Here is an 18,608-nt window from a genome sequence, read left to right on the forward strand (position 1 = left end):
CCACCGGGGCACGACTCCTCTTGTTGCACTGGGTTGAGGATTCTGTCCTGTACGTCTATGAGAAAAGGACTCTACGTCTCTCTTTATTTATTCACACATTTAAGGTTGTAAATATTGCCCTTATTTAATAACCTGATGGAGGAAAAGAGCATCCATTAAATATAAGGTACCAGTCGGTGCTGATTTACCTGGTGTGGACAGACACTGTGTCTGAAATACACAGAAAGACTCTCTTGTTTCCTCACTATTATTTCAGTAAACATTACATATTAAAATGACCAACTTTATCTCGCTGGTTTTCTGTTGTTTGCAACCGTGTTGTACAAAGAGACAATAAATGACAATAAATGAAAGTAGCCAACACAGAACATGCTGGAGAACCTGACATCACATCATGTTGTTCACATCAAAACTGCTTTGATTTGCAGATTTTGAGGCCTGCCTGTCTGTGATTTCCTTGCCGTTCATTTGGCCATAAACTCGTGATTCCTGAAACGGAGGGTCGAGGGAATTCTGTTTCAGATTCATTATTTTGAAATGCTTCATAGTTCAACGAATAATATATATATATTAATTTATAATAGGCTGGTTCAGAGATTATATACCAACCTAAGAAATCTATAACTCATTGAATCATCACATTACATGTCGAATATATAATTCCAATACATTTATATTGTGTAATTATTTCTCATATGACTATAGTTTTTAAATTAGCTAAATTAAATTATATAATATATTTTAAATATTCTCTATCTAACCATCATCACCCGAGGCCCTCAAACTCGACAGAGCAGTGCTCTATATTCCTAAGTAACGTGAAGGCAGCATGTGATAATTTACTGTAAACAGAGGTACTTTACGCGGAAGCAGGAAGTTTTCGGTCCAGCGCGAGCGTCGGTCGCGCGCTCTCCTCTCGCGGGTTGAAACTCTCCCTGGCATATTCTTCAATGGCTGACACGGTTCTTCCTCCGCTATGATTCTTCTTCACCCTGTTCTGGTGGCGGTGTGTGTGTCGCTGGCGTCCGCGGTGACGGTTCTGTCGTGGCCTCCTCTGAACTGCTCCCGACAGGTAAAGTGAACGCACGCGCCGCGCGACACCCCGCAGAGCGGGAAGCTCGCGCTGGTGCTCCCGGTGTTACGGTTAAAGATGCAACCGTGTTAACTGGCGACTTTGAACCAACGGTCCGTTTTTGTCGTAGTTACAGACAACCTTTTGAAGATAGGAAGATAACACGTAGCTGTACAATGTGTATAGTATATATTATTAAGTATATAAGAGGGGTTTAAAACAATTAAACCAAGCGCAATTCGCGAGAACAGCTATAAATTACGTGAAGTCGCCAGTTAACACGGTCGCCTGTTAAACCGTAACACCGGCATTGGCCTCGGTGTCAATATGTCTACTTTTCAGTCACGGGAAACGTTCCAACACAACAAATAACTTGTTTGACCTTTCAGGTTAACGCTGTGATGTGATGTAAAGTTAATTTATTGGGCCAATATTCACTTCGTTATGTCCGAACCGGTGTTACGGTTTAACGGGAGACCGTGTTAGAAACGTCCGAAGGCACAACCACAGTTCTGGTGTTTCACCTAGTAAGCTTTTCCCCACCAGATGAAAAACATTATAATTATAATGATTATCCTTGTAAAGCATTTTTTTGTCATTTGTTCTAAATCCATAAACACAGGAGAGTAAACTATTTAGATACAAATGGGAAATGGATCATAATATTTCTTTCTCACTTACTTATTTTTGCCATTCAGATATAAAAAATGTTCTTTGCTCAACACATATTAATGTTTATATTTCATATATCTGAAACGATGGTATTAATAATAAAGTAGCTATTAATTATTTCTTAATATATATGGTATCTGATAAATACTTGATAGTATTTCACACATCGAGTGCAGCTCAAAGTGTTTTTTCATCAACTTGTACAGAAAACCTTTTGAACCAATGGTATTCCATTCATTTAATTATTAAGCATTTGTCTAGACTTTGATCTTTTTGTGTCCTCACCGCATATGAAAGCTTCTTGTTGAAACAATTTTGCATTTCATGACTCCCAAAATGCCTGTTTGTCAAAGTCATTTTGTTTTTTTGTTACACTCGTATACGACACACACCGCCGTGGACATTAATTAATCCGATAAGTCCAAAACAAACATAAATCAAAGGGCCGCTGACGCACCGTGGGTTTATGATTCACGCGGCAAAATATTCTCAGGATTTGTTTAAGGAAACAAAAAACGGGTCTACCCAGGTGCATGCTGGTCCTTTACCTGTCTACACCTGTATATAACTGCAGCTGCCCACAGCGAATTCACAAAACAAAAACAAAGTATACTCACACAAACAACAACAAATTATTATACGAAACAAATGACCATCAAAAGTATATTAATACATCAACAATTCTAACCTAAATAAACAAAAGGATAATGAAACAATGCAATGAATAAATACGAACATCAAATAAATAGCTTCTCTTATTGAAGATTCCAAAGACCGACCATCCAGTTGTTTTGTTTTATGTTTAATTATGTTATTTTTTCAATGTTTTTTTCGTGTTTTAGGGAGAACTTGGCAAATAAGTAACGTTTATATTTGTAGGATTGGCAGTACTATAATTTAAATGTATAATCTCTTGTATCTGGTTTGTTCCTGCAACAGGGTTTGAGATGTAAAGTCACTACAAGTGAGTGAATTCTTCTTTATTCCTACTATTGTCATGCCCTCATTCCCCTCATGTGTTGAGCATACCGTGCTTTATCTTCAAGTTAAATGAGGAGAGACAGATGTGAGGGACCTGACGTCAGGTTCCCCAGCTCCCTGACGTGCGGCGTGGTGTGTGTGTGTGTGCAGGTTACTGCATGGACAGTGGGTGGCTGGAGAAGAACCGCTACACTCCCAGCAGCCCAGAGGGGCTGCAGGTGAGCGTGGACACCAGGCGCGACGAGGCGGGACGCCTGCAGCCGGTGCTGTCTGCGAACTGGAGCATCAAGGACGACGGTGAGCTGCTGCTTCAAAGGATGGAGAAGAGAAGGAAGGACATTAGTTTAGCTTCATGTGCTGGTGTCTCCCCTGTGACCTCTCCTGTGACCTCTCCCGTGACCTCCCATGTGACCTCCCCTGTGACCTACCCCGTGACCTCCACTGTGACCTCTCATGTGACCTCCCCTGTGACCTCCCATGTGACCTCCCCTGTGACCTACCCCGTGACCTCCACTGTGACCTCTCATGTGACCTCCCCTGTGACCTCTCCTGTGACCTCTCCTGTGACCTCCCATGTGACCTCCCATGTGACCTCCCCTGTGACCTACCCCGTGACCTCCACTGTGACCTCTCATGTGACCTCCCCTGTGACCTCCCCTGTGACCTACCCCGTGACCTCCACTGTGACCTCTCATGTGACCTCCCCTGTGACCTCTCCTGTGACCTCCCATGTGACCTCCCATGTGACCTCCCCTGTGACCTCCCATGTGACCTCCCATGTGACCTCCCATAACCTCTCCTGTGACCTCCCATGTGACCTCTCCTGTGACCTCCCATGTGACCTCCCATGTGACCTCTCCTGTGACCTCCCCTGTGACCTCTCCTGTGACCTCCCATGTGACCTCTCCTGTGACCTCCCATGTGACCTCTCCTGTGACCTCCCATGTGACCTCTCCTGTGACCTCCCCTGTGACCTCCCATGTGACCTCTCCTGTGACCTCCCCTGTGACCTCCCCTGTGACCTACCCCGTGACATCCACTGTGACCTCTCATGTGACCTCTCCTGTGACCTCCCCTGTGACCTACCCCGTGACCTCCAATGTGACCTCCTCTGTGACCTCCTATGTGACCTCCTATGTGACCTCCCTGTGACCTCCCTGTGACCTCTCCGTCACCTCCCTGTGACCTCTCCGTCACCTCCCTGTGACCTCCCCGTGACCTCTCCGTCACCTCCCTGTGACCTCCCCGTCACCTCCCTGTGACCTCTCCGTCACCTCCCTGTGACCTCTCCTGTGACCTCTCCGTGACCTCTCCGTCACCTCCCTGTGACCTCTCCGTCACCTCTCCTGTGACCTCCCTGTGACCTCCCTGTGACCTCCCCCGTGACCTCCCCTGTGACCTCTCCTCAGGCAGCATACGTTACCTCACAGCCACCGAGCTTCACGTTCTGGTGATGGCCCCCAACCAGAACCTGTGTGTCCGATATTCCTTCAAAGAGAAACTCTCAATGAGAAGTCCGACGGGGGAAAAGGTGGGTCTGCTCACAGCGACAACACACATGTGATAACATGAAGGTTCAAACACGTTAAACAATAACAAAGTAATATTGATAACAAACTTCAATTATTGAAGCCTCAAGTTCGGCTATCTTGGATTTTGGTCTTTGCCAACAACCGGTGAACAAAACCATTTCTCACCTTGTAGCCCCGCCCCCTAAAGCACACCTCGCTTTATGGTCTGTTTCACTCTATATGGACCACAATTTACTAAATGAACATCATGCTGTATTGAAGAAGACGTTCAATGAGAGATGGACACCATGAACTCATGTGTACAATATTTACTTTCGTATTCACTCGTTGGGACTAGAAGTTGCCGCCGGGTGATCGGTAGCCGGTAGAGAATAGTTAGAAGTCTTTTGGCCTTCAGCATGCAGCCATATCCGGGCGCCCAGAATATTTTGCAGTTTGCTTTAATGTCAAATGGAGAAGGTGGAAAAACACTTCCTCTTAGCTTCATGTTGCGCTTGTTGTCATTGGTCAAATCGATGTGACATAATATTGCTCCGCTGTTCCAGTGGTCGTTCTCGGCCAACATGCTGGTGCTGGACCCGGGTCAGATGTACCATGTCTGTGTCGTCAACATCCCCAAACCGGAGCTGGACCACAGCAGCTACGACGTCTGCACCGACGTCACCGTTCCCGGTGAGTGGGAGTCCAGACCAAGTGGTTGTTTGTATATTAAACAAAGAGTTTTTATATATCTCTGGTCTTTTTATTCTTGTGCTTTATTTTTATTAAATGGATTTACACACCTGTGTTTAGTCCAATCTATCTCACTCCAGTTTTCTTAACTGTTTGTTTTTAACTAGCTTATAAAGCTGTCTGTCAATTTGGAGTCAAAGTAAAATTGTTAACTGGAATATACAAGATTATATATATATATATACACACACAAACGCACTATACATAATCTTCTGTATATATATATATATTTCATATATATATATATATACACACACACCGTTCATAAATATATATATATGTATTATATATATAATATATGTATTATATATATATAACATATGTATTATATATATATCCATATATATGTTATATATATTTTATATATATATAAAATATATTATATATATATATATAAACATAATTATAAACACACACACAGAGATATGAAGTAGCTGAAAAGGTCACCATAGCAGCTATCGGAGTCGTAGGCGTGCACACAGATCTGCATACGGATCTGATATACTGTGCGAGATGACTTGTACAACTCTTTCACAATTTCCTAAACTCAAAACCACAGTTCTAGGCGAAGTAAAGCCAACGCGGTGCATCCGGTGCCACTTTGCAGAGCTGTGAGGCCTCTTGACTTGACTGATGCAATCCTCTGGTTTACACAGATTGTCCCCATCCCAACATGCAGACGACTGAGTTTTGCGTGGAGAGAGGTGAGTGTGCCTGACATCCCGAAGCCCACCGAGTGAGTCACGCGACCACGTCTCACACGCCGCCGTGTCGCTGTGCTGCAGGGAGTCTGTGGCGGCCCGACATCAGTCTGACTCAGACCAGCGCGGTCGGAGGGAGATCGGCTCTGGCCGTCAGCTTCACCCCCAACGCGCTGTGTGAGGAATACATGGTCATCGTGAGCTGCTCCACCACCCAGCATGTGGAGCGCACATACAAGGTGAGGTCACGGGAAGAAAATTAAATTCCAAAAGGTTTTGGAAAAGTCATGGAAAAAGAATAAACATTTATATACATATTTATTCTTTTAATCAAACTATTATCCCATTCATTTGTGTTATTTAAGGTAAATACTTGAGATTTCACAAAATGTTTGGTCATGGAAATTTGGTTTTAACGTCCTGGAACTCCATTGGTCAGCATGTGTCTGACCCCTGGTTATGACTCTCACATAGATCAATGCCTTTTCATTTTTCAGTGATTTGACTCCGAACATTATCGCATGTGCTCATCACAACGTCCTGTGTGTTGTACCTCGGCCTAGTTTTCCAGCCCAGTTCTTTGTGGTCCGGACAGGAAGTGGTGAGCAGAGAGGCGGCTCTTTATTTATGCAAAATGATATAAGACCGAATGAGGTTCTGGACCCACTGGGGGAACCTGCCACACTTATTCAGAGCAGATTGCATTGATGTATTGAGAGGTTTAATAATAATAATAATAATACATTTATTTTATAAGGCGACTTTCAAGGCACTCAAGGTCGCCGTACAACACATTAAAAACAGTTAATACAACCGGAGGTTTGGGTTATTATGTTATGTTATCTTATAATCTTAAACTCTTATGCATATTTCCCGAAATGACAATGCTTATTTAGTTTTATGACATAAATGATGAACTTAATTTAAATCACACTTTTCATACAATAAATTCAGCACAAAAGGTTTTACAATAAATAAATACAAATAATATATATATATATTAAATGTTCATTTTATATATATATATATATATATATATATATTAAATGTTCATTTTATATATATATAATGAACATTTAAATCAAGAATAGAAGTCATAATTATGGGGTACTTGTGGAATATTAGATGGAACATAAAACACTTTATAGGGAAAATAATTAAAATAAAGTTTCAAAATAATAAAATACATCCCTATATTTGCATCTACATCAATAAACATTTGAATGAAGATGATATGTCCAGGTCTATCATACCATAACACATAAATATCACATGTAGCATGTTGCTTAGCTTCGTTTGAAGCCCAGCAACACAGTTTATAATTGGTCACAACCGTCGGCCATCAAAGTCAAAGGAAGAAACTCAGATTCAAAGTGACACATCTACGAGAACAAAATCACACGCATACGATGAAAACAAAAATCCAGAATTCACAAGGAAAGAAATCTGAAATGTACGAGAAGACACTTGCATATTTTTGGAGATTTTTAAATCCATACATTTGGGGTAAAAGGTGATTTTTGTTGAGAATTTGGCGGGTATTTTCTCTTGGAATAAAACGCTCTGCTCCGTGATCTTCTCATACCTATAAGGCCAGATGTGGTGTGCATATTATGTATAATGCATTATGCATATTGCGTGATGCATTATGCTTTATGCCGCCCAAAACCTCGCCAAACTAAAGTCACATAACTCCTTCAGAGCAGAAACCTGTTCCTGTTCCGACGCTCCAGAATGACCAGCTGTGTTCTCCGAGTGGCTCCTCCCTCTTGACGTTGTTCTGTGCGTCTCTAGGCCAATCAGAAGACCCTGAATGTCACGTTCGACCTCGATCGATGGCCACGCTTCTGCTGCCAGTTTGACGTGCAGGTAACATCTGTGCTGTGTGATTGTCTGCTCTACGTTGTTGTTGTTGTCTTTATCTGTTTTTATTATACTTTTAGTTATTTCTATAATGTTTTAATTATGTGATGTAAAGTGTCTTTGAGTACTTTGAAAAGCATTATATATGAATTGTATGCAATATTATTTTTATTATTAGTGATAGCAGGGTAGCTAATTTACATATTTTTTAGGGGGCAATTTCCCCCCCTCCACACACACACACTGATTAAAAAATTAATTAAGGGCACTTTTTGAAACTTGTGAAATAACATTTAACCTTTGTTCAAAAATTATATTTATTTAGGCCTACAGTATATGTCATACAAATGGCAATAATAAGATTATTGGGCAATAATAAGTTTATTGGGCAGTAGTCTACAGATTCAAAGTGTGTTTTGGGGATTTTTTGAAGAAAAAATAAACAGAAAATATAAAAAAATTATAATTCAACATATTTATTGATTGTTTTTGTGTACAGCACAGGCAATACAGATAGGACAAAGAACAAAAACAAAATGCAATTAAATTATCAGTATTATTAGAGGACATTATGGGGACATTGTTTGCCCCTCTCCTCGTGACATCAGAGGCAACATTATATTTCTTCGGGGCAGTTCTGCCCTGCTGCATTTTCGATGCTGAGTAATCGTGTATTTTTCTTTTGCGATGGCAACAATAACTTTGTGTTCTCTGTGATCACATTTACTCACATTACTTTATCCTCTGCTGCAGATCAAACCCTTCTTCCCACCCTGTGGCCAGGACTGTGCCCGTCGACACCGAACTCTGGATCTCTGTCTCGGTATGTTGACCCCGAGCAGCGATATTTATATTTATTTATATATTTAGGCACCGGCCACTCTCCCATGAAGCCACGCTCTGTGACGTGTGGAGATCTCTGGTCTCTTTGCTGCCTCTCTGTCTTGGTCCTCTCTTAGCAGGCGCCGTTTCCACTTTGTAATGATGATAATAATAATAATAATAATAACTTTATTTATATAGCACCTTTAAAAACAATGTTTACAAAGTGCTCCACAGAGAGTCAAAGGAAAACAAATGGAATAGCAAGAAACCAATATTACATTTATAAATATTCAAATTAAAATAAAAAATAAACAATTAATTAAAAACCAATATTACATTAAAAAATATATATTCAAATAAAAAATAAACAATTAATTAAAAATAAATCAAAAACAGACAAACTAAATTAGGGGAACCAAAGTTCTGCATAAAAAGACTAGATCACTTAAAAGCTGTTCTATGGGTTTTAAGAAGTGATTTAAAAGAAGTTACTGATTCTCCAAGCCTCATCCCCTCCGGGAGGTCGTTCCTAATGATGTCTTTATTAGTGCTCTGCAGGCTCATGTGACGGGTCATGTGACTTCTTAATAGAACCAGGGTGACTTCTGAAGGTGATTAGTGACACCAGAACCTATTGAAGTGCTTCATAGCAAAGGGGATGAAAACATAGTTACATTTATTTATTTTTCGTTTGATTTCACATCAACAATTCTGACAATTTTTTTGTTGTGGAGGTCAATTATATGCAATCGAAATATAAATCCATTTTATTATCGGGTTGTAATTCCACGTGGAGTGAAGCTAATGCAAGTCTTTGAGTACAGCTTTGACTGAAAATGGTCGTACCACAAACTGCTCTCCGCATTTCTACTTCCTCCACATCCTGAACCACATGGATCCGAAACGAAGAGGAAGTGAAGTTGGTAATAAAGCCTTGAGTGACAGCTCCGTGTTTTTATATATTAAGCTCGTACAGCGTCTCCATTTCTAAAAGTACGTGTTTACTCGATCACTTCCTTGTTACCTTGAATGCGAGTGCGCTGAGCCGTAAGTGAGAGGAACGAGGAACCAATCAGGGAAGAGCAGGTGTGATTGTGGGCCCAGACAGACGTTCTGGAATCCATGGTAATTAAACACACCTGCGTTTACCCTTCAATGTCATGTGACTGCTGTGAAGAAGCCCCATTGGATCAACACACAGCTGAGGCTCATGGGAAAGTATTATTATTTTTCCACTTCTATCGAGAGTTTTTTTTTCTTCTTTCTTAGTTTTTTCTTTGGATTATTTGATAAGGGACAGTGAACATTTATAACAACATTTCTGTAAATGAGTTATTAGCCAAGAGGATGTTTTTCATCTGTAGTTCCGAGAGGCAGACGTCATAAAACAAACCTAAAAACACAAGATTACACATACAATGTTTACACCAGATTTACGCTTTCCAAAGGATGCACAAACAGTTAATAGTGAGAATAGTGAATATAATCTGAGACATTATCAAGTTCTAACAAGACATGCAGGAAGAAGACTCTCAAATAAACACAGCTAATATAATAAGGGAGGACTATTTTTATTTTTTTACCTGAGGAGGAAAGTCCACTGGCAAGTTGCCCTTCGCTCCTCTGTTTTTTTTTTTTCTGGCAAGTTGCCGCCGCGCTTCCTCTGCTGTTTTCGTTTTTCTTTTTTAAGTTTCGTATTGATTAATCTGTTTTCATGTTGATGTTCTGTTTTAATGTTGCTTCTATCTTTCATGCTTTTATCTTTTATTCTGTATTATTTTATTGTCACCTTGGGTGAGTTGAAAGGCGCCTCCAAATGAAATGTATTATTATTATTTTAAAATGGACTGAATAAAAACACCAGAGACACAGAACATAAATAAAAGTGTTAAAATGTAAATATTGTACCTGATGATGATGATGATGATGATGTGAATCCATAAGTTGGTAAAGACGTGTATCGACTGACCTCTGGTTCCCACAGCGAGGCCGACCGGCGCCCCCGACGTCCCCGACGTCCCCGCGTACACGTTCGTGGTCCTGGGCGTGGCGGCCGCGTGCGCCGCGACGGCCGGCGTTGCCTGCGCCCTCTGCCGAAAACGAGGTGGGTCGCAGTGCATTTAAAAAAATGTTTTCTATCTATGCCGTTCTAACTTCAGAGTTAATCAGATTTCAATGAGAGGCGTTTATTATGTTGTGGATTTGTGAGAAAATATCACGAGTTCTGGGAAGAGATTTATTTTACGCATGTAACGGGCGTGAAGGTAAGAAAGGAGATCATATGAACTGCTGCTAGATCTACGATATAATCACAAAGCAAATGGTTGAAGGGTTCTTGGAAAACCTGGAAAGTCATGCAATCTTTAAATTGTTATTTCCAGGCCTGGAAAAAAAAGCTTGACATTTTTTAAAATCCCAAATGTTTTTGGAAAAGTCCTGGAAAATGTGTTCTGTTCATTTACACAGTTTGATTAAAAGAATAAACATTTATATATTCTTTTTAATCAAACTATTGGCTCTCATTTAAGGTGAACACTTGTGTATATTTCACAAAACGCTTGGTCATGAATATTTGGTTTAAAGTCGTGTAAATCTATCGGTCAACGTGAGTATGAACTTTGTGGTCGTTTCAGATCACATGTTTTGCGTATTAAAAAAATGTTTTAATGACTCGTGTCCCCTTCCAGGTAAACCCGCGTGGCCTCGGCGCCCGCGGCGGCGGCGGCGGCGGGGACGTCGTGGCGGCGGCCGCTCCAACCGCCTCCCAAACTGCTGGTCATCTACTCCCACGACCACCGGCTCTACCGCGACGTGGTGCTCAAGCTCTGCGCCTTCCTGCAGGCCAAGTGCCGCACCGAGGTTCTGGTGGACCTGCTGGACTCGGCGTCGGTCGGCGTGGTCGGGCGCCTCCGCTGGCTGGAGCGGCAGCGGCAGCGGCTCCAGAACCCCTCGGACAAAATCCTGGTGCTGTGCTCGCGCGGCGTCCAGGCCAAGTGGCGGGCCCTGTGCGGTCAGGGCCGCGTGACCCTGAGGGAGGACGTCCTCTCGCCCACCGACGACATGCTCACGCCCTTCCTCAACCTCTTCCTCCCCGACATGCACCGGGCCGGCACGCTGGGCCGGTACCTGGTGGCGTACTTCGACGACGTCGGCGGCGAGTGCGACGTGCCGTCGGTCTTCGACATCGGGGTCAAATACAAGCTGATGAAGCATTTCGAGGAGCTGTACCTCCGCATCTTGGACATCGAGAAGTACCAGCCGGGCCACGTCACCCACGTGGAGGGCGTCGGGCCGGACGAGTACTTCCGGTGTCCGTCGGGCCGGGCCCTGAGGGACGCCATCGAGGCCTTCCGGGTCCACCAGGTGGAGAACCCCGACTGGTTCGAGAAGGAGTGCGTGACCGACGAGGAGGAGGTGCTGACGGAGCGCCACCGGCTCCTGGACCGGCCGCGGGTCGCCCCGGTGCTGGAGCGTGTTCCTCTCGTCCGAGTCGGACCTCCCGTCCTCGCCCGCGAGGTAGAAATCAATCGCCGTGACGACCGTCTCCTGGTGCTGACGCCGGAGCTCGACCCGGACGATCGGACTCGCAGGCCGGAGTCCGTCTACGTACTGGAGCCCGTTGTGAACAACCCGGACCCGCCGAGACGGAACCGCCTCGGTCCGATTCCCACGGAGGATGAGGAAGAGGAAGAGGAGGAGGAAGGGGAGGGTTCCCGCTCCGCTGGTTCGGAGAAGAGGAGCTCGGTCCCGCCGCGGGAGTCCGGGAACTCGAGGCCTCGGGAACGCCGTGCGGAGGGGGAGGAGCTCGAGGGCCCCGGGCCCCGGGGGACGGGTCCGGGAAGTGGATCCGATCAGGGCTACAGCTCCAGAACGTCCTCGCAGCACGGAGCCCCCGGCCGGGAGGATCCGCTGGAGGCTCTGAGGAGGCTGCAAGACGAGCTGTTTCAGAAGAACCCGGGGTCCTCCGACCCGGGTCCTGAAGGGTCCTGAGGGGTCCTGAGGGGTCCTGATGGGTCCTGAGGGGTCCTGAGGGGTCCTGAGGGGTCCTGAGGGGTCCTGAGGGGTCCTGATGGGTCCTGATGGGTCCTGAAGGGTCCTGACGGGTCCTGAGGGGTCCTGAGGGTCCTGAGGGGTCCTGATGGGTCCTGATGGGTCCTGAAGGGTCCTGACGGGTCCTGAGGGGTCCTGACGGGTCCTGACGGGTCCTGAAGGGAACCGAGGCTCACGGTCCTCATCGGTGTTAAACCTCACACCCATTGCACAGTTAAACTGCATCGGAGGAGATATCGATGTGACTTTCAACAATTGTCATTCTATCTTGTGGGCAAAAGGTCAAATCAATCCAGGAATACGTTGTAAATATAATTGTGATCTGTTTGTTTGTGATGGTTTCAAACTTTCTTTGATGATAAAGCTCTTTAATGTCTTTTATAACTCATCTCTGTGTCTCCGTCAGTCATTTTCACCAAAAATATGACATACAAATCAAACTGTACATTTAGTTTCCTCCGATTTATTTCATGTTTAAACCTCATAATAGGATATGTAATACGATATGTGTTGTACATCTACAGTACACACATTGGATTATACCGATATGACACCACGACTACAGCACCGCTCTGGAAACAACCACGACGCTCTGTCCCTGTAAACCGAGTTCACTAGCACCAGGAAATAATACAAAAGAGTTTAAAATATAACATTTGAAATACTTTGGCAATATATGACAAGCGACCAGCAGCTCAATGACACGCAGAGGTCATCAGGGTCAACTTCATAACAGCAGGAATATACCTAAAATATATAATCATTCAACTTTATTCTATTGCTTTTTTTTTAATACCGTGACAATTTGTTCTGGAAACTGAAAAAAGGTATTTTGACACAAATAATTTCAACGTCACTTTCACCCACACCTCGTGGTCTACGAGCGCATGTCGTGGAGATCCCTCTGTCACGTGTCAGCTGTGGGGAACACGCCGTCTGTGAACGCCACACCAACAGAACTCACGGGGTCCACGAGGAGGAGGTCAAAGGTCACCGAGCAGAAATCAGAGGACGGCCGGAGAAATATCTGGGAGGAAGTTCCCATCCGACTTCCAGAAGGTATGAGGACGGCTGTGGCTCACGGGTAGAGAAGTGCCCTTGAGCAAGACACTGAACCTGAACCAGCAGCCCGCTGCCCTACATTGATAAGGATGCAGTGATCAAATGACACGTATGTAATATGATGACAGTAATTACGCTTGTTGTCTTTTAAATGACCCCAAAGGTCACCGTTACAGAAATGCCATCAGATCCTCTGACCTGCCACCTCCATGATGAAAAATAAACATTTGTTTTGCCAGCCGTTTCTAAAAATCTAATATTTGCCAAAGTTACATTAAACCTACAGACTGATGACTGTGGGCCTCGTGTGGGGATGGAGGAGGAATTAGCTCTTCTCGTTGTTATATAATATAATATATAAATAGTAAAAACAACGATGTCATGAGTACACATGTAACAGGACCACGGACAGCGCTGTGTTTGTATTTTTTAGGTGTGTAGTACTGAATCGGAGCAGAGCGATCCATAACCACACACACTTCTTTTGTAAATATAACTTTCTGCTCTATAGTTTCCCTCCATTGCGGAAATCTACAGGGAAATGACGAGGAAGCCACAAACAGCTGTTCTATATTAGTTTTTCCAACTTGACATTCTAAATACTATATCATAGATTGTTATCCACCCAGCAGACAAAGACGTAGTTACAACATCACTCTCTTTTTAAATCTGTCTTTGGTCTCTATACCGACTGCTGAAGAAATAATATAAATAATCTGTCTCTCCAACGCTTCACTTTGTTCATAAAGTCTCTCTCAGGCGAGCTCATCGTCAACATGTGTGTAGAAGACATTCTCCTACAACGTATATGAGGACAACAGTGTTTTCTTTCTGTAATCTTGGAGGTATGGGACATAAAAAACGAGCAATACATTTTTTTTATATTGAGGTCTTGTCCCTTATGACCCTTAGAAACTCTTTAAATTATGGATATCAGAGACCAACACTTGTAAAAAGAAAACCCTATATATATATATTTATATATATGAATATTTATATATATAAATATATATTTATAAATATATATATATTTATATATATGAATATTTATATATATAAATATATATTTATAAATATATATTATTATATATATGAATATTTATAGATGAATATACATATTTATAAAAATATATAAATATTTATATGAATATTTGTATATATATATAAATATATATAAATATTGATATATATATATTTATATATACATATTTATATATTTATTCATAAATATATTTATTCATAAATATATTTATTCATAAATATATAAATATTTATATATATATATATTTATATATATATTTATATATATATATGGGGGGTGTAGCAGAGGTGAATCATAAGATTCTTTAAATTGCACTTTAAGTCCCAGCTGTCGTCCGGCTGTCCCTCTGTACTTCCTTTAGTGCGTCGGTGGAACGTGCAGACTGAACACACACAGTGCAACACGAGGTCCAACGCACTGCAGTGTGCGCTCCATGTGTTGCAGCAGGTGTCGGGTGCCTGGAAGGCCTCAAGTTTTATAGTCGCTCCTCTTCATCCAGTCAGTTATTTCTACAGATGGGCCGTATCTTTAAGCTCTGTGGATGCTCACAATCCCAGACTGTAATACCCCGTGATTTAGGAATCAAACCCTGCAGATATTGGAATTGTTTTCATACTTTACTTTTTGTTGTTGTATTTATCGCTGAGATTTAATGATTCACCCCCCATACAACAGAAGTGGGCGCTAACACGATTCTAAAAGTTCAAAAGTTAACATCTCTTTCCACAGATGATGCACCTGTTACTGTGAAACATCAAAAGGACATCAGACAGTCTGTTCGGAACTATTTATGTTAGTTATAAAGCCGTTCCGATGAAAACTGCCGTGGATTGACGACGTCACGAGGACACTGTTTGTGGGAAGACAGACGTCCAGCAGTCAAACAAGCTATTTCTATTCAGCACCATTGTACAAGGTTGGGTTACCATCCAGGGCGTGGCCCCATGGCCACAATGACCCAATGGCCACAATGACCCAATGGCCCCAATGATCCAATGGCCCCAATGGCCCCATGGCCACAATGACCCAATGGCCCCAATGATCCAATGGCCCCAATGGCCCCATGGCCACAATGACCTAATGGCCCCAATGATCCAATGGCCCCATGGCCACAATGACCCAATGGCCCCAATGATCCAATGGCCCCAATGACCCAATGGCACCAATGACCCCAATGACCCAATGGCCCCAATGATCCAATGGCCCCAATGGCCCCATGGCCACAATGACCCAATATATGACCAATGGCCCATGGCCCATAGCTAGCAGCTCTCTACACCTCTACTAATTGTTGCCATTTGTGTATAATTGACACTTTAAGTCTGGATCTGGATAATTAGCTTTTTTCTTTCCCATATTAATTTAATTCTAAATAAAATCGCAAATATAATATATTATTTCCTAAATATCCCTTCATGAAGGTGTCTTGTGGAAGTCTTATCCAAAGCCACTGTCTGGAAGCAGGATTTGGGTTCTTATAATTCGGATTTTCCCATTCTCTGAGCGAGTCTTTGAACGAAACACTTTCCGCCATCACCCCCCCCCCCCCCCCCCGGCGGGGCTCTAGGACTGGGTGACCGCCAGGGTGTTGACGTACCCGTGTGGACACATGTCGTTCTCCGACACGCAGTGGGAGAACTCGGCCGGGTTGCCGTCGCCGGCCAGCCGCCGCCGCGCGCCGCGCACCGCCGCGCACTGCTCCACCAGCTCCAGGAGCCGACACGCCAGGAAGAAGATGTTCTTGAACATGAACACCGACACCGGCATCCCGTACACGTACACCTGGAAACACCTGACCACGAGCAGCGGCGCGTTGACCAGCAGGCCCGCGCAGAAGCGGGCCCACAGCCACCGGCAGCGCAGCTCCGACGCGGTCAGCTCGTACAGCCAGATCACCGGCGCGGCCAGCACCACGAAGTACACCGACACCACGGTGTACTTCAGGTACGCGGTGGGGATCTCGCTCCTCAGCAGCATCTCCACCAGCGTGAAGCTGTCCAGCAGGTCCACGCAGGTGCTCATGAAGCAGCCGTGGGAGCGGTGCCGCGTGGCCCCGTTCAGGTCCTCGATGATGGCGCTGATGAGGCAGAAGAGGAGCGGCGCGGACAGCAGCACGACGATCTTGAAGCCGGTCACCCCGCACGGGACCTTGAGCTCGATCAGGTCCAGGATGGACGTCTCCAGGATCAGCACCACCTTCGGGGTGCACGCGATGACGTATATGAGCCAGGCCAGGTAGGCGTACGTGAACTCCCCGAGGTTGCAGCCGAAGACGGAGCTCTTCTGGTGGAAGCCGCAGGCCCGCTCCCGCTTGCTGCGCGCGTTCTTCATGAAGAAAATCCCCCAGCCCGAGATCACCACCAGGTCCGTGGCGATCCACGAGCACCAGTACAGGTCGGTGAAGATGATGAGGTAGAAGTCCAGCACGCCGCCCTGGAAGACGAGCAGGAGGAAGCACAGCGCCTTGTACAGGAGGCTGCGCGGGGACCGGGGCGCCAGCAGCGGGGCGCTCTGCATGAACTCCCCCGATGTCATGACGCAGGCGGCGGCTGCGGCGGAGGGTACAGGGGGTGGATGCTGCGGCTCTCCTCCGGGGCGATGATGCTGCGGCTCTCCTCCGGGGTGATGATGCTGCGGCTCTCCTCCGGGGCGATGATGCTGCGGCTCTCTCGGATGATGCTGCGGCTCTCCTCCGGGGTGATGATGCTGCGGCTCTCCTCCGGGGCGATGATGCTGCGGCTCTCCTCCGGGGTGATGATGATGCTGCGGCTCTCCTCCGGGGTGATGATGCTGCGGCTCTCCTCCGGGGTGATGATGATGCTGCGGCTCTCCTCCGGGGTGATGATGCTGCGGCTCTCCTCCGGGGTGATGATGCTGCGGCTCTCCTCCGGGGTGATGATGCTGCGGCTCTCCTCCGGGGTGATGATGCTGCGGCTCTCCTCCGGGGTGATGATGCTGCGGCTCTCCTCCGGGGCGATGATGCTGCGGCTCTCCTCCGGGGTGATGATGCTGCGCGTCTCTCCTCCGCTTCTCCTCTGCGGCTCGTGGACTGACGGCTGCCCGGTCTCCTGCTCTGCTGGCCGGCTTCCAGAGGAGAGGGGACGGGGGAGTCTGGGGAACAGCTCGCGGTGGCTCGGTGGTGGTCTGCCTTCAGATTGTCGGTCCCGGTGTTTGTGATCATTGTATTTGGGCGGCCCCCTCCCCTTCTCTCCTTTTTTTTTCACTTCTTCTTCTCCCTTCCTGATACTTTTAAAGGGGGCGAGAAAGAGAAATGCGCAAAGGCAGGCACGGAGTATGCTGGACTGGACTGCACACGTTTTCATTTATTTATGATTTAGTTTGTAATACTTTATGTTGTCAATAAATACATGTATTAATCATACTAATAATTATACAAATAATAATAATGACACAGGCTGTATTTAACAGGTGGAATATTAGTATTGCAGCCAATATTATTCATTTCAAGATATAGAGAAGTAATGTCTGTCTACCTGAGAATGAAGAGTTTCTCCTGTGTGAGCTTCACCTTGACTTATAGCTGGACCGACATGCATTCTTTTAGTGCATGTGAGTGCACGTGAGTCCATGTTAGTGCACGTGAGTGAATATGCACAACTCTGTTCGTCTGGTCACATGACATGTGTTCGTCTGGAGAGGGATCCTCCTCTGTTGCTCTCCTGAAGAGGTCTTACATCTTTTTTCCCCTTAAAGTTCTTTTTCTGTTTTTTTGGGGGGGAGTTGTTCCTGATCCGATGTGAGGTCAAAGGTCAGAGATGTCATATGTGTTCAGATTGTAAAGCCCTCTGAGGGAATTCCGGAATGTAATCTGGTTATTTCGGACTAACTGACATTCTGGAAACAGAATCTAACATTCCGGAAACCGGACATTCCAGAATTTAGAGCTTCCCCTGAGAGGGTTTGTTCTGTTTTCTTCGGAGTTTTTTCCCTGATCAGATGTGAGGTCAAAGGTCAGGGATGTCGTATGTGTACACATTGTTTAGCTTTCTGAGGTGAGTTTGTAATTTGTGATTTTAGGCTAAACAAAATGTTATGATGTTGCTTTTATTTATTGT

The 18,608-nt window shown here is 44.8% G+C and overlaps 2 protein-coding genes across 2 annotated transcripts; one reads left to right on the plus strand and one right to left on the minus strand.

Moving 5' to 3' along the window:
- Positions 1-879: 879 nt before the first annotated feature.
- Positions 880-12,451, plus strand: il17ra1a (interleukin 17 receptor A1a). The gene is made up of 11 exons (XM_056425484.1): positions 880-1,072; positions 2,684-2,708; positions 2,876-3,022; positions 4,135-4,256; positions 4,803-4,929; positions 5,646-5,693; positions 5,775-5,929; positions 7,485-7,559; positions 8,307-8,376; positions 10,363-10,482; positions 11,068-12,451. The coding sequence occupies exons 1-11, from the start codon at positions 977-979 to the stop codon at positions 12,366-12,368; spliced, it is 2,286 nt and encodes a 761-aa protein (XP_056281459.1). The 5' UTR covers positions 880-976; the 3' UTR covers positions 12,369-12,451.
- Positions 12,452-16,095: 3,644 nt separating this feature from the next.
- Positions 16,096-18,407, minus strand: tmem121b (transmembrane protein 121B). Its single transcript, XM_056425485.1, has 3 exons — positions 18,385-18,407; positions 17,138-17,616; positions 16,096-17,081 (listed from the first exon to the last, which is right to left on the minus strand). The coding sequence occupies exons 1-3, from the start codon at positions 18,405-18,407 to the stop codon at positions 16,096-16,098; spliced, it is 1,488 nt and encodes a 495-aa protein (XP_056281460.1).
- Between the last annotated feature and the right edge of the window lie 201 nt (positions 18,408-18,608).

Source organism: Pseudoliparis swirei, chromosome 10 (genome assembly GCF_029220125.1).
Source record: "Pseudoliparis swirei isolate HS2019 ecotype Mariana Trench chromosome 10, NWPU_hadal_v1, whole genome shotgun sequence".
Lineage (NCBI taxonomy): Eukaryota > Metazoa > Chordata > Actinopteri > Perciformes > Liparidae > Pseudoliparis > Pseudoliparis swirei.